The sequence below is a fragment of the Pinus tabuliformis genome, chromosome 1_1, assembly GCF_031772625.1.
Source record: "Pinus tabuliformis cultivar Carrire ecotype Pingquan chromosome 1_1, CPIR1, whole genome shotgun sequence".
Classification (NCBI taxonomy): Eukaryota; Viridiplantae; Streptophyta; class Pinopsida; order Pinales; family Pinaceae; genus Pinus; species Pinus tabuliformis.
Genome location: NC_142297.1, coordinates 235,576,351 through 235,592,472, shown reverse-complemented (window position 1 = coordinate 235,592,472; position 16,122 = coordinate 235,576,351). Strand labels below are relative to the sequence as shown.

The 16,122-nt window shown below is 37.9% G+C and overlaps 1 protein-coding gene across 3 annotated transcripts in view; it reads left to right on the top strand.

The window, feature by feature from the left end:
• Nucleotides 1-13,580, top strand: part of LOC149212392 (helicase SEN1-like) — a 114,924-nt gene extending 101,344 nt beyond the window's left edge. For 2 of the 3 annotated variants that reach the window (XM_089391830.1, XM_089391828.1), the window contains 3 exons: nt 10,092-10,344; nt 12,409-12,625; nt 12,779-13,580. In XM_089391830.1, the coding sequence (XP_089247956.1) occupies nt 10,092-10,344; nt 12,409-12,625; nt 12,779-13,207 (899 nt within the window). In that variant the 3' untranslated portion in view covers nt 13,208-13,580. The remainder of the gene's footprint in view (nt 1-10,091; nt 10,345-12,408; nt 12,626-12,778) is intronic. The other variant, XM_089391829.1, reaches the window with a different exon arrangement.
• Nucleotides 13,581-16,122: the final 2,542 nt, after the last annotated feature.

Here is a 16,122-nt window from a genome sequence, read left to right as displayed (position 1 = left end):
GGAAGGGGCGAGCTGACCTTATGTGGATCCGATGGAGGAATTCAGACCTAGGTGGGAGAAATGATGGATGGTGTAATAATGAGTGGAAAGAGGGTAATATAACTGGATAAGGGAGTGGGACCACACAACCAAAATCGGAGTTTCCTGTGAAATACCATCCCTGAAACCAAATGGTCAGTAAAACAGATCCCGCTGGACTAGAATCCAAGATTAATTCCTAAAAGGGGTCTAGGGGATATAAGCATAGACCTAGCCCGTTTGTTTCACCGAATCCCCCCATTAATTCATGCCTGGAAGTGTCCATGATAAGCAAACTACAAAACTCAATTTCAAAATGACAAGGCATACCTTTAGATTCGGGAGGCCCACCTTCAAACATACGATCATGGCAGATGGGCGAGGGACCACATGGCTAGCTGAGGTGGTAGAGAAATAGAATGAGCTAGCTGATGGCTGTAAGGGGCTACTGGCTGTCGGTTGAGGACCATCTTGGAGAATATTTTTCTTCTAGGGATATTACCCACAAAATGGTGGGTAGCAGGGCCCATGTCGCTTCAGGAGTGCCACATGGCAAAGAGAGCCATACAACAGGAAAAGTATATATGTGTACTTACCACTGACATTATTATTCATTATTCATTATCATTATGATGATGATCATCGCCTTGAGGAGGATGATGGTTTTGGATTTCAGTCCTGAGTGACCAACTGGTGAGCCCTAAGTATGGGTTTTGATACCAGTTGGGAGCTGTTCAGTTTATGCCTGGAGATGCCTAGAACCTTGGAGCAACATGACTGTTGGGTTGGCGTCTTGGCAGTCGATGTGGTCTGGAGGGTGCTTGGGAGCCTAGAGCGGCATGGCTGTGGGTTAGCACCTTGGTAGTCAACCTAGAGGGTGCCTGTGGCCCTAGACAAGATGACCGTTGGGTTGGCATCTTGGCCATGGATGTATGGTTATTTTCAGTTACCGTTGCCGTGGAGTAGCAGCCTTGGCTCAGGGGTGACTCGTGGTCTAAATTTTGTAACTGCGTGGTCTATGGCAGGGCAGAATGTGGAGAGCCTATAGCTAGTCGACATTTTATATAGATAAGTGCTCTATCTTGTGTTCCTTGCGAATTAATGATCCATGTTGAAAACCTTAGTCTGGTTTGGTGGTTTTATGTGCCATACTAACTGTCAAAGATATAATTATGTGTATATTTTGTCACTATGAACTTCATTGATTAATCCCTTAAATGGGTATCTACTGTAATTATGTGAGCCATGTTGTCAACCCTAGCCAGGGTTACATTGCTACGAGTATTCCACTGTGTATACTTTCATTTATTTTACAAATTTCGTTAATAGAACCTTGAATTGGGTACATGTCGAATTTACTGAAATAATTTTGAGAGTTAACCATTAATTCCGTTGTATACTCTGTTAATATGTTGTAACTTGATATTTATGCATAGTTATGTCGATGTATCATTCCATGGTACCTAGGTTTAATATATGGGAACCCTAATGCTTGTATTAATTGCCAAAAAACAAGACTAATTACTTATTAAATATGCATGATTTTAAGGTTTAATACCCAAGTTACATAATTATAGGGCACTTGATAAATTTAATTGACTAATGAATTTTGAGTTTTGGTTAGGTAGTGTATCCCAAATGGAGGTCGGGGTCATTACAAATGGTATCAGAGCACAATTTACAACATTGGGCTTAATTGGGCCAAGAATTGGAGGAAAAATGAGAAAATTTTAGATTGTTCACCAATCGTTTAACGAAAGTATTGTTCACCAATTGTTTGACGAAAGTCACAGTGGCTAAAATTCGCTTGCCAAGGAGCAAGATGTTCAAGAATGATCACAATGTGAAATTATTGTAGGTAGAGTGAAAATTTTCGAGGAAAATTTGCCAATTGTAGCCTTAGAAAGCTTACACGCAGGTCACCTCTACGTGTTGGAGAGAATATATATATATAGATATATATATTACCTTATATATTTTATATATACAAGGTGTTATGTAAAATGATTTGTATCCTTGTGCGAGAAGTTGATTTTGGAGAAATTATTTTATATATAATGTTTTGTATTAAACATTTTCATTTTATGTTATAGTGTTTTGTTACCCCGACGAAATGCATATATATATATATATATATGGGAAAGATATGTACATCATCATAAGCACTGTATTTTCTAATATGAAGTGTTATAATTGTTGAATGGTGTTGTTATCGATGCCAATGGTAGTTAATGAACACTCTTAATATTTGTCTAGATTACATCATGTTGGAAGCTCCAATCGAAGGATTACTGGAAACCCTAGCTCCAGGGTTTGGATGTCTTGGTTGATGGACATACCCAACACTTGTTGGAGGGTTTTGAAGAAGAAAATTGTTGAATTTTCCCTGGAGATTCTTGCCAGTAGATTCTACTCGTCGAGTTGATTCCGATGGTATGTGGCACGTCACGTGGTTCTTCACGGTTCACTTGATGTTGAAGTTCCCAAATGTGTGGACATAAACCCCAAAGGTTGTTCATGTGGAAACTCTTCTTTGACCAATTCAAAAGCTCAAATTATGACAAGGGTTTAAAATTTCCAAATTTATGGATCAAGTAAAGAAAGTTGGACCTTCATCAAACTTTAAGACCACTATATTTTATGAAGGGTTTTAAAAGACCATTTCATATTTACAAAGGGATCTTAGTCTCAAAGAAAATTGAAACCCTAACTCCAAAGAGGGTAGCGGCCTCACCTTGGGTGTTCAAAGTTTTCTCCAACGGCTCACCCTTAAAAGCCCTCAATTATTTTTATCAAATTTAAACAAAGTTTTCTCCAACGGCTGACCCTTAAAAGCCCCACAATCATCTATAAAAAGAAGCCATATTTCACCTCCATTGATATGAAAATTTCAACGATTATCTTGTGAACTTATTTTCTGATTTCTCGGCCCCCGTGGAGACAATGTTATATCTAAAGAGAGGGTAATGTTCTTTTCTTTTTATTCTGGCTCAGGGATTCATTAGGCCTGTTCAGGAAAGGAGATACCATTAAGGCTCAGTCCTATTAGGTCTATTACACTATGGTTTGAAGCAATGTTGCACGAAGCGCCAACCCCCCCGGTTCCAAGCCCCGAAGCGCGCTTCGTACGACGCTTTGGCCGCATGAAGCGTGGCGCTTCGGAGGGCGAAGCGTACGCTTCCCGTACGGTTTCGTACGATTTTTGTGGGTCCACCTTGAGTTAGGGTGAGGAATGAAGGCAAAAAAAATATAAATATAGCAGATGCTCCCTCATGGTAATGTTAAATTCCTAAAGTAAAAGTGACATTCTCCTTTATTATTCATTTTCATCCTTTTACTTAAATTTTTAACATTACCATGAAATGACTCAGGATGTTTGAGAGTGGTTCCAACCTCATTGGACTTCATATGGAGAAAATATAATTTCATATCCTATTCAAAATTCAGCAGACTTAATAGTTTTCAGGAATTCAAGATCAATGGGATTGTGGCATTTCATTAGATTATATCAAGTATGAAGGTATGCGATTAGCATTTAATCAAGAGCACCAAGCCCTATATGTACCCTAGTGTTGGTGGTGTTAATTTTTGAACTCCTTTGTCATGCCCTTAGCAAAAAATTACCTTTCAATCAAGTCAAAATCATCGATCAAGCATGTTAAGCTTTTTCTACCATATTTTAAGTCTTGAATTAGGTAGTTTGATCAAAATTGGGCAATATTGACTAATATCCCTAGACAATCGAGGTAGAGGCAAAGGCTAGACAATCTAGATTCTAGATGGTTGATGCTTGAATAATTAATCATTAATGTACAATGGATGCTATATCTATCTTGATTTATGCAAAAATATGCATGTTTTCATGTCTTCTACAACTAATTTGGTATTTGGGATGTTTGTTTTGAGTATAATTCAAAAAAATAAAATATATATATATATATATATATAGCAGACGCTTCGCTTCCTAGATTTTTGGAAAATGACGCTTCTGCATCCCCGCTTCCAAAAAACGTACCCACTTCGTCGCCGCTTTGTGCAACATTGGTTTGAAGACTAACACTGGCAAGGATCTCGGCCTTCTGAATTGGTTGCGGATAGCCTTAAAATTATATGTCTATACTGTGCAGTTGGCTCAACACTTTTGGTGCATACCCGAACTCACAACCTGTGGAGACCAGCAAAAGGGTTTTGCTTCTCTCTTCTGAACAGTGAAGAAGTATGGTTGGTTTGTAGTTCGGTTCAATCCTGGTTAGGGATTATCTTTACAAGCAAATTTGGTAGCTCCTATTACTGTGATTCTACCCCTATATAGGGCGCCAGTTCTAAACATGAATAACATCTCTGAGACAGCAAAAATGGTTGATTATCTTTTCTGAAGCAGCTAAACTTGAAGGGTTGTTTGTTGGTGTTAATAGTTTCGGTTGATCTGTGCATGGTTCTAAGATTGTTGTTACAGGTATTTTGAATACAATCTAAAACAATGGAACGCTGAGGAATGTTGAGAAACTGAAATATGTTTGACTCCTGAACTAATTCTCATCGCTTGAAATAATCTCTGTTTAAGGTTGGGATTCATTAGCATTTGAGTTTTAGTGGGTTGTTGACCTTTGTGAAAGCTGTGCAATAACAACACGACTGATAACCTCAGAAGCAAGCTGTATTGAATTGATTATTGTATACATTTTGAAGATTGCAGTCCATAAGTATTTCTGAAATCGTGACTGGTTCAGTGGTTACACTCATGCATGAGCCTAATTGGAGTTGCCTAATTTTTGGTGCATGCTGGAGTATGATTTGTTGAACGCAAATCTGGGCTTCTGTGACAACATAAGTCTGAATAAATTCATTATTTATGAACACACAAACTTGGCAATGGCACAGAGTTAGTAGTTGAGGTTGGCTCCTTGTAAATATGCCACGAGTCTAATATATTTCATTACGTGGCTCTCGTCAATGCATTGAGTTGGTATCGAGAGATCGGAGTTTAAAGTCATGAAGTCTAATCCTTGAAGGTTCATAAAATTAAACTTTAATTTTATAAAGTTTCAGTTTGTCGAATAAGTAGTCAGCCATAAATTAACCATTTTGTAGCACCAGCTCTGAACTTGTATGATTTGTAGAACAGTGCCTGGAAATATGAAACTGTAGAACAATTAATCTATTATGTGTTTTATGCGTTTCCAAAAGCCAAATCTGAAACAAGAAGAATAACTGATATCGTAATTAAATAACAGATCTTGTTGAAGTGATTATAGTAATTGTGGTTCGCAGTGTGGACAGACCTAGGCGGATTGATGAATCATTTGCTTGGGGAACTTCCTATGTAAGGTTATTGTGAAGGTTTCATGTTTGTTATTTAGGGTTGGGAGTAGCATGTCAAAATGTGTCTGCAGTAAGGACAAAGACAGTGATTGAACACTTGGACAGTGCCACTGATCTACATAACAATGCTCTTTGTATAGGACAAAGAATCTTGACATGACAGTAATCTTTAATATGGCAGAAATTTGATATGACTGTGATGACTTGAATTTATATGTCATTGACTTTGACATAGTAATGAAGCTTCTTACATATTAGTGAGCCTGATGAAAGATAGTGGCAGTATCTCTCGCGACAGTATGATAGAGACAGTGACTTGACTTGACAGTATTGATGATAGTGACTCTTGTTGTGATTTGATGATGTGACTTGACTTGACAGCCTTGTTGACAATAGACATGAAAGTGATTTACTTTACATCACAACATTTCTGTAACCCTAGTAACAGTGACCTATAACAAAGACCTGGCATATGACAGTGATACCTACAGTGATCTTGATGCAATGATTGACCTATTGTGATTGACAATCATGATTATGATGTTCTCCAATTGCAGCAGTGAGCAGTTGTAAATTGTGGAGTGGACAAAGATAGCAGGATTGAGTAGTGGTTATATATGGCATTGAGCAGAGGCAGATTGATGACAGGACACTTGGCAGAATTGATTGTTCAGCAAGAGAGTGGTGATTTGTGAAGTCAGGGTTTGAGGATTTGATGCAAAAGCACATACTAGGGTTTGTTGTGCAGATTGAGATGTGGCCGTTTGATCATTGCAGTTTCTTTCATATTGCTTTTAAAACACGTGGATCAAGTCTGAAAATTGTGAAACGTGGTCCGTTGACTGATCAGAGTGGCAGGGTGGTTCAAAGCAAGAGAGTGTAGTCTCCTTCAGGTTAAAGCCTGAGAACACTTCAGGGCAGCAGGGTGGTGCTAGGGCAGGTTGGAGACTGCACAGGGCACTGGTGCATCCATCCAATTGCAGTTGGTATATAGGGTGTTGGAGCACCTTCATGTTGGAGTCTATAAACTAGGCCATTGGGGTGTCGTGCCAGATGCAGTTGGTAAATAGGGCATTGGAGTGTCCTACAAGTTGGAGCCTCCTTCAGTTGGAGCTCAAAACTTGATGTAAATCTTTTGAAGACAAATATTAAGAAGCGTTTGATGGCTTTTGTCCCAGAGGGGTTTCCACCTAAAAATCTGTGTCTACTGTCTCTATTTGTTATGCATTGTTGTATGGTGTTGCTGATTTTTATGTTTATCTAATGCTAATGACATTTAATGTTCTGTGGAATTAATAATATACTAATTGATAAGAAATATTGATTCACCCCCTTCTTAGTATTTCCAACAATTGGTATCAGAGCAGGGTCCTTCAGTGGTAGCTTAACTGCTGGAAGGCATATCTTAGAGTACAGAGATGGGAAAATTGAAGAAGCAAGCCACCAAACATTCAAAGAATGTTCCAGGTATTGAAATAATTTCAAATCCTATTACTGTTGACAAAGAAAATGACACAGGAAGAGTGTTATTCATGGCTAGGGATAACAGGAAGGAAGCTCCTGAAGAAGAAGATGAACGAGATCGAATTTCAAAATGAACTGTCAGCGTTATAAAGGAGCTTAAGGTTGAAAAATAATCATCAACTATTAATTCTCCTGCTGCTCCAAGAGTGCCTGCACATAGGCTCCACAATTTGCCTGCTAGCAACGCTCTTGCTCCACTAAGATGTTTGCTCATTGGGTCTTCTGGATCTGCCCTCTTATCAGTGATTTGCCACACCAAATCCCTGAACCAGAGCTCCATCAAATCTTCCTCCGAACAATCTCTTTTGTGCTCCAAGGATCACTATACATGATGTCTTCCAGATCTTCCCATTATCCATCTCCTTGCTGCTCCAAGGGTGACAGAACATAGGGCTTCTACCCTCTACATACTTGCTGACAAGAAACATTGTTCACAACTTTGTTTATGAACAATACTCAACTAGCTTCACATAGTGTCTTAGCTACTCCAACGTCATTGTCATAAGGCCTTCCAGATCTGCCCACTTGTCAACCTTCTTAGCTACTTCAGAATGTTGATCCTACGGCATCATCAAATCTGCCCACTAACTGACTTTTGCTCCTTCGTAAGGTCAGTTCTAAGGGAACACATGCACAACCCTCTTATCAATGATAAGTCTACTACTTATCCACTGAACTAGGGCTATGTTCACTGTTGTTCAAATCCTTGAACATACCTCATGATCCTTCAAACTTCATCAATTCAGTACAACACCATCACGTCTGTCCATCACATCACTTTGTACATACTAGGAGACACACTTCGGCCCCTTTCTAGATGCTTGTACCAACGCTGATCACAAAGATATACTGCCTTATTTATAGTGACAAGATAGACTTCTTGTCACACCCATCAAGGTCTCGGCCTCTCTCAATCAAGCATGAAATCAAGGCGGACTTTCAATGCTCCTTGAACAAACATTAGGATAGAACTATGGTTAATTGAACAACCCTAAACTGGGGTTCCAAACCTTGTCCAAAACCCTTGGGCAGACCGCCATCTCCTAGCAACTAATCAACATGAGAACCAAGTCAATGTACCTCAAACTAGGTCTCGGTCCTGTGGAATGTGACTGAGGTTTTTTGGCCCTAGTTAGGGCACCTATACCAAATTTTCTCAATCTCAAAGCCTCCTTTCAATGTTGTGGAGATCCCTCATCTAGGCCCTCTTCTCCAACATTGGTCCTCTAGAGCATGCAACCCTCCTTTTTGCAAGAAACTAGGCCTTATGACCCTCCAATATATTGCTCACAAGGGTCTCGACCCTCTCCTTAAAACCAAACTTTATGTGTCCGCTACATAGAGGAAATCTGCCCAAAACTTGTGCCCAAAACCTCCAAACAAACTCGGCCAACAACTGCGCCTACACGGCCAGACCAGATCTAGGGAAAACAGAATGAACCATGACCTTCTCCACACTTTGGCTTGGCTCCTTAGGCCTGTGGCCTCTCAGACTTGATCCTCCACTTGATCACATTGCTCTTGGATGGTTTCCAAATGATTCTGTCCTCTTGCCTTCTTATAGTTTCCTATGAAGACAACGGCTAGCCCTCAAGGGGGTCTCTTCAAGCCTAGCCAGCTTGATCTTTTTCAACGATAAACCCAACTAACTTAAGACAAGGGTCTCTTCCATTTGATTTTGCCATCGCATCGTTGCCTTAGGTCAACCTTGGTCCATTAAGGTTGCTCACATGCAAACAAAGATTAAACAATTAGTTTCTTGACTTAGTTTCGCGTCCACACCTTGGGTACAAAACCCCCAGCTTGGGTACACCGCCCACAAAACCTTTTTGTGGTCAAACCTCCCACAAACCCATCACTTAGGGTTGTGGAGTACCTCCCAAGCTATGCAAATGAACAGTCTCCAGATTAACCCTTGCATGAACATTAATAACTCAAACTTTACCCTATTAGACTCAAGTGCTTGCTACATCAATCCTATCTTGTGCATGTGTCCATATTCTCCACTTGTCCATCCCAGAAGCTGCAACTTGTCACAACTAGAAGCTGTCGTGTCATCTGGGGATTTGCCATATGTCACCCTGCCATAAAGAGACATGGCAAAAATAGCAGCCCCCTAAAAGATAGGAAAAATAGAAAATGTCCAGCACTGTTAAGGGAACCCTGCTAGATATAGCACACCTAGAAATAGGCACTACTAAATATAGAAAATCCTGGCATGTCCATGAAATTATACTCATTGGACTTGATTTTCAGCTAGGAGTCTGAATATGGGATTAGAATGGACATGCAATCCTCTGCTAAAAATAGCAATGTCTGGCTTGTTGCTTCAAAATATCTTATCAGAATCGTGGGTTTGCAAGGATCTCAAATATATCATCATCTCTCACAATGTGCAAGTCTCAGAACTGTAGCCACCGTAGAAAGTATCATGAATGTAATCACTAAAATGCTCAATGGAATCTTGAGCTCATGAAGACTCCGAATATATGATCAATACTGCCATGCAGACCTCCGAACCTTGTCTCCTAGAATGTAGGAGAAGTGCTAAAAATAGCAATCCTGTCCAAAGCTGATGAAAAGCTTTATACTCTCACTGAAAACCAACTCTGAACCAGGACGAAATCACTGAACTAGCCTGGATCTGAACTCTGTTTGAGCTCAATCTCTGACTCAGAAAAAACTGTCTCTGGACTCGGATTCTGAACACCAGCCTGATGAAATAAGCTGGCCCTTAACCTCCAGTTTGCAAAGGAACGGGGTTAACAATGCCTAAACTAATTGATTCCTAGTGCATTAGCATCAATATTGCAAAGATCTTTTTGGGGAATATGTTGTTGAGGGCCTGGAAAAAACTTATTTAACATATCAAGAAAAATATGTATAAGCATAATCTTGGACCAAAAAACTTTATTAAAATCAGTGACCTGAAAAACTCCAATAAAATTGAAAAGCGATATTCGCAACAGTTATTAGCATTGATTAATGATGATTATAAGTTCCATAAACATATGTTCCTTTGTTGTCAAGTTTATTCTACAATTTATTTGCTATATTAGAATATAGTTTTGTAAATCATTCCAAGATGTGATTTTTCCTTAAAACGTGATTTCAAGTATTTGTTAATGCATAAATTTCAATATGTAATCTTCGTAAGGTAATTTCTATATTCTGTCCATAAATTTTTATAATTCAAGCTGCATTTTCTAATTTCAATTTGTAATTAGTTTGTTCTTGTAGGAGCAACTCAAAAATTAGCGTTGGTGTGATAGCACCATACCGGGCACAAGTTCTTTTCTTGGACAGTAAGTTAAGTACAAAAGATAAATGGAAGAACACTCTTGATGTAGAGGTTAAATCAGTTGATGGGTTTCAAGGTGGAGAAAAAGATATTATAATAATTTCCACTGTTCGTACTGGAAGCAAAATTGGCTTCCTTTCTAATGAGCAGCGCACTAATGTGGCTTTAACACGTGCAAGGTAGCTTTGTCTTTCTTCATGTCTCTTTGGTTTGAGCATCTTGCAATCTCAATCTCCTCTCATGTTATGTTATGATTTAGAAGTAAAGTTGAAGTTTACGTAATCAATTGAATGAATGAATGATATTTTAACTTCTACGAGATTAAAAATAGTCTATGGGACTACCAGCCTCCTTGTTTTTCGCCTTTTGCAATCCAGTTTTTTTCTTATTGAAATTGATGATGAGCTGGCCCAACTTTCTAACAGTCCCTTCGCTGAAAAGACAATGCCGAGGTACTGATGCTAACATATTGCCATAACTTTCTCTGATGTCTCTGAAAGCATCACATTCCAAAATGAAATTTTTTCCAATTCCACTGCCCCAGAAGTTCAAAATGTACACACTTCTTCTTCCCAAGCTTCTTTAGGTTTTTTCCACCATCCCATTTCACACCAAAGTTTATGCGAGTTAGTTATTAATTGAGCAATAAGAATCTTTGCTCTCCATGAAATGTTTTTCCAATTCCACTGCCCCATAAGTTCAAAATGTACACACTTGTTCTTCCCAAGCTTCTTTAGGTTTTTTCCACCGTCCCATTTCACACCAAAGTTTATGCGAGTTAGTTATTAATTGAGCAATAAGAATCTTTGCTCTCCATGAAATGCTAGCTCCAATGTACTCTTTTTGTTGGAGATCACAAGTGGAGTTGAATCCCTCAACATAATACTTCTTTGTACCCAACTCTTTTCCCCATATATGCTTACGGAACTTCTTCATAACAAAATTTTTTAACTCCCTGCTATTTGAGGAACAAACATTTAGGTAGATATCCCATTTGTTGTTTTGTCTCATCCATGTTTTCTTTCTTTCACTCATGCCTTCATTGAATATAACTTTAGGCCATCTACTTACTCCCATTTGCTCAATTCTTTTTAGATATCTTATAAGATGCACCGTAGCAATTGCTTTGATGGGAGCTACTCTCGTTTCACTCAACATTATCTCATAAGGAACTGAAGTTTTATTTTGAACTTGCTCATGATCAAGTGGTTTTTTGGATTTTCTCAATTTGTTTCCATTTTGAGATGGGGTTACTGCTAGCCCATAATTCACACCCATATAGTATCACTGGAAAAACTAGGAGCCCAGAAAGGACTTTAATCGTTTTCCAATCCCATAACTCTCTGCCTCTATACATCTGTTTTGAAGAGCATATAATGCTTTCCACCCTCCTAAAATTCTCTTCTTTCTGCAGTCCTCCCAATTAAGCTTGTTGTTGAAATCGATCCTGAGGTACTTGTTCTCATTTACTTCTTCAAGAATATTACCCTCTTAAAGAAGAATGTACGTTGGCTCTGTTTTTTATTAGAGAAAATCATTATTTTGGTCTTGCTGGTATTAACTTGCATCCCCATTTCTCTTTAAAAATGCTCAAGGGCATATAGGTGCAACTGCAATCCATGTGCCAATTTTGCAATCAATACAAGGTTATCAGCGTACAAAGGAAGCTTTATCAGAAACTCCCCCAACTTAACACCATCTATACCTTGCAGATTTAGCCACTCTTCCAGTTTATCAATATATAAACCAAAAAGAATAGGGGATAAATGGCAGCCTTGCTTGACTCCAATATCACTTAAGCTTTCCAAAATTCCTATTGAAGGTCTAATTTGACTTTCACCTCTTCATATAGCCTATGGACAGCAGCTCTATAATGCAAAGGAATTTCAAGTTCTTCCATTCTAAGCCACAACTTATCTCTAGGGACCATGTCAAATGCCTTTTTGAAGTCAACAAAGCAGAAAAATACTTCTTATTTTCCCCCCAAGCCTTTTCAATAATGTCTCTCAACATGATACTATCATCCACTATAGAATGCTTTGACCTAAAACCTGCTTGCCCTTTTGACATTTTTCTTTTTCTGCCCACTTACTGATTTTATTTTCTACCCTGCTGCCAAATAACTTTGCAAACAAAGAATTAATCATAATGGTTCTATAATTGCAAAGTTCTATTGTAATGCATCGTAACTTTGTAGCTTTGCTTTTGGGATCTAAGTATGCCACTTCATCGTTTCTGAATAGGTTTGGTCTTTGGATTGTTGGGCATGGGCCAACACTAGTTAAAAGCAAATCTGTATGGAAGAAGATTGTAAAGGATGCCATTTCAAGGAATTGTTTGCCAAATGCTAGCATGGATAATGAAATCGTACAAGTAATAAGAAAAGTAAAAGCTGGTTTGGATCCACTAGAAGATCCACTGATCAAGGATCCTGTCATCAAGAACAATACTGTTTTGAAGGTATTTAAGATGACACAACCACTCTTTCGAAGTAGATAAAGTGTTTTACTTTAGAGAGTTCTTTGACTACACTTTTCTTTAGTATCTGTATTTTGTTTTCCTAGCTTATTCAAGTTTTGTCACTTGTATTTATTTGTTATTTATGCCGTTAAGGATTTTCTTTGGGTTCCAAAGCGAGGATGTGCAAGGAAAGCCATGGAGGACATCAATGAGGCAATGATGAATATGAGCTTGAACGAGAACAATCAAAAGAAGAACAGGATTCAAATTTCCAATACCAAGCAGCCCCTCATATTCTATGTGAATCTTGTTAAGAGATACCTGAAAAAACGTGATGAAGTGGAGCTTTCAGGTCTAGAAGACGACATAGAGACGGTTGTGACAGTAGCTGAAATATTGAAGAACAGTGGGCTGGCATTAGAAAAGAGAATCTTGACTTCTACTGTTGACATGATAGATGATGCAAATAGCAGGCCAATCCCAAGGGTTACGATTGAAATAACTTTGAGTAAATCACCCAATTTTGAGGACTTGGTGGATGATGTTGCTGAGGAAAGATTACTTGAAGATTATGACAGATAGCATCCAGACACTAAACAAAGATATTGGTTGCAGCAGGACACTTTGTCTTGTATTAAGCTAGAGTCGTGAAGGATTGTAACGTGCTAGGTGATTACATGCTGCGATGTCATCAAAAGAAAGCAGGTTTACACAAGGTTGCATGTATCATGTATGTTGGACTCTATAAATAATGAATTTGGGCAAATAATTTTTTTCGCCGATTTTCCGAAAACACAAAAAACATTATTGAGATTCCAATTGTTTATGATATAATCCAAGCATAAAATTTGACACGGAATTTTATGGCTGTTAGAATCTTCTTTCAATTGTTGGAGGACGAATCCATCATGAGCAATAGAAATTATATGATACTGGTTTTAGGTGTTTCAGTCCATTTAATGCTATATAGATTTGAAATGAGTTTAGTCTCTCTTTTCCTTTTCTACACTTTAATTTTGTTTGATAAGTTTTGATCAAGTTTTTGGGAAAAATATTTCACTATTTAGATCAAGCTCTTTTATCTGTTTTAAACTCTCGTCTTAGGTGCAAAGTCCTTACCAAGTGAAATTTGAAGTGGTTTTTGGAAGGATTACCGCTATCACCTTAACACCTTCTTCTCTCACTTCAGGATGACTTGTGACCAACACAGAGTGGGTTCACTATAACTACTATGTCCAAATGTGTATGATAAACAATGAATGGTTTATGGACTTATTAGAAATCTGTTATATGTATTTTCTGAAATCTAAGAGTTGTGGATTTAGATGACTGAATTTTCAGTATAGTGTTAGGCACAAAAAATTATGTGCTAGACTTCTCTGGAAAATCTATAGCATAATAAACAACTGAAGTTTCCAGATCTGTTGAGCGGAAATAAGAGTTTCTTTTGTTTTTTAAATCCTTTCTAAATATTTTTGGTATGTTTGAAAGTGGGACTAGTGCCTAACAAGACATTGAGAATATGGGGCTGAAAAGGGCTCTTGGAAGGCAATCTCAATGAGGAGATGATGGGAAATACGGCTGCAATTTACAAGCTAGATTTACCATCATCTAGTTGTCCTAAAATTCAGAAATATGTAATGGGAGATTACTAGTGTAGATAAACTCAATGGTTATGGGTTTCTATTATGCCAAGGATATATAACACATGCATATAACCAAATAAGGATATACAACACATGCATATAACCAAATGAAGGGAGTCATATAAATGTAATGATAAATTTGATGAAAGAGAAATTGCGTTAACCATTTTAGCATCTCACAACCATAAGCCAAGCAAATTTCTTCTACTTAAGATAAAATAATTATGTAGAAGAAGACCTCATTAAATGAAGCACCTTACTTGATCATCCAAATAACACCAATGAAAGATAGTAAACAACACCAAGGGTTCAATATTCGATCCTTCAACAGCTAATAAAAATGGAGGAGCCTTTCTTTTATAATGTTTTAGGCTCAAAAGCACCAACACTAAATATTAATTTCTACTCTAAAACCTCAAATCTAACCTTTGAAAGCATGAACAATGATTATTTCTAAACTAACTTGAGAAGATAGAATCACCAATGTTTAAAATCAGTGTGGCATTGCAACATTTACAAATCTCAAGTGTGAGTGCTCATCAAGGTGGGATGTATCCCTCATATGAGTAAGAGACCAAGTCATAACCTCTAGTGTCCTCCAAGAAAAGCTCCAAAACAAATCAATCCACCAACTAATCCTTCAAAATATGTGCTAATAATCTCTTTGAAATGGTGAATGAAGTCCCATTATGGGCGTACCATCAGGTGAGCCCAAAAAAATGTGCAAATAATAAATGACAACCCTCAAAGGTGGCCATCCCATCAAACTAAAATAATAGTGGTCGAGGGTGTGGTCTCCAAGGTGTAACCAATCCTTAAAGCAAAAGCCAATGACCATATCCCCAATGTGAGGATTCATGTCAGTGACCATATCATGGGTCCGTGTGCAAGGGAGTCACTAATCACCATGGAAAAGGGGATGGTCCAATCAACACAAGCGAATATCAATATAATATATAAGGCAACTCCTTGCTTTAGTGGAATTATAAGCTAAATGATATCATCCTTGTATGCTTGAGGGCATCATATGACTAAGCAAAGACCTATTTATATTCCTTGATCATATTCTCAATATTGCTTCCATTGCCTGATGCGCTCTTCTTAATATTGACAAATGTGGGACTCTTGGTTGATTCAATGTTTATCTCAAATGAATCCTCAGGTTGATATCCTTGTTGTTTCTTATTTTACATGTGCCTATTGAAAACTATTTCTAGGAAGACCATTCTATTGAAAGAAGTTGTCATTGATGTCAAATACTATCCAAATGAAAGAGAAAGTTAGATATTCAAATAGCACATTTCGAAATATTGTTTTTGGATCTTTAATGCTACGTTTGGTTACCCTATATTTGAATGCATTTTTAATCCATTAACCTCGCTCAAATGGAAACATAACATATATGGTTGGAAAGCTTATTATGAGACCTTTCCAATGGTATATGACACTCCCTCTAACTCCTCACGACTAGCAGAAATGATTTTTTGAATATTTGCTATACATTCTACTAGTTGCACAACTTGCCATTCCAACCAGTAGACAAATTGACCCAACCAGTGTACAAGTCGGCCCAATATAGACCCCAAATGCATTATAAATAGTCGTGAGAAGAAGCATTTCATGTTATTCGTTCAAACAAGTTAAAATTTGTTCAAACAAATGAAGAAAAGGAGTTTTGAGGTTCTTACCTCATGAACCAAAAGTGAAAAGGAGTTGATTTGGAGAGACTTTTTGGGGAAGGATTTTTGATATATTTTTGAAGGGTTTTTGGTCTATTTTGGAAAGGTTTTTGGCTTATTTTGGAAAGATTTTTAGCACTCTTTGAAGGTTTCTAGTCCTAGTTAGAAGGTT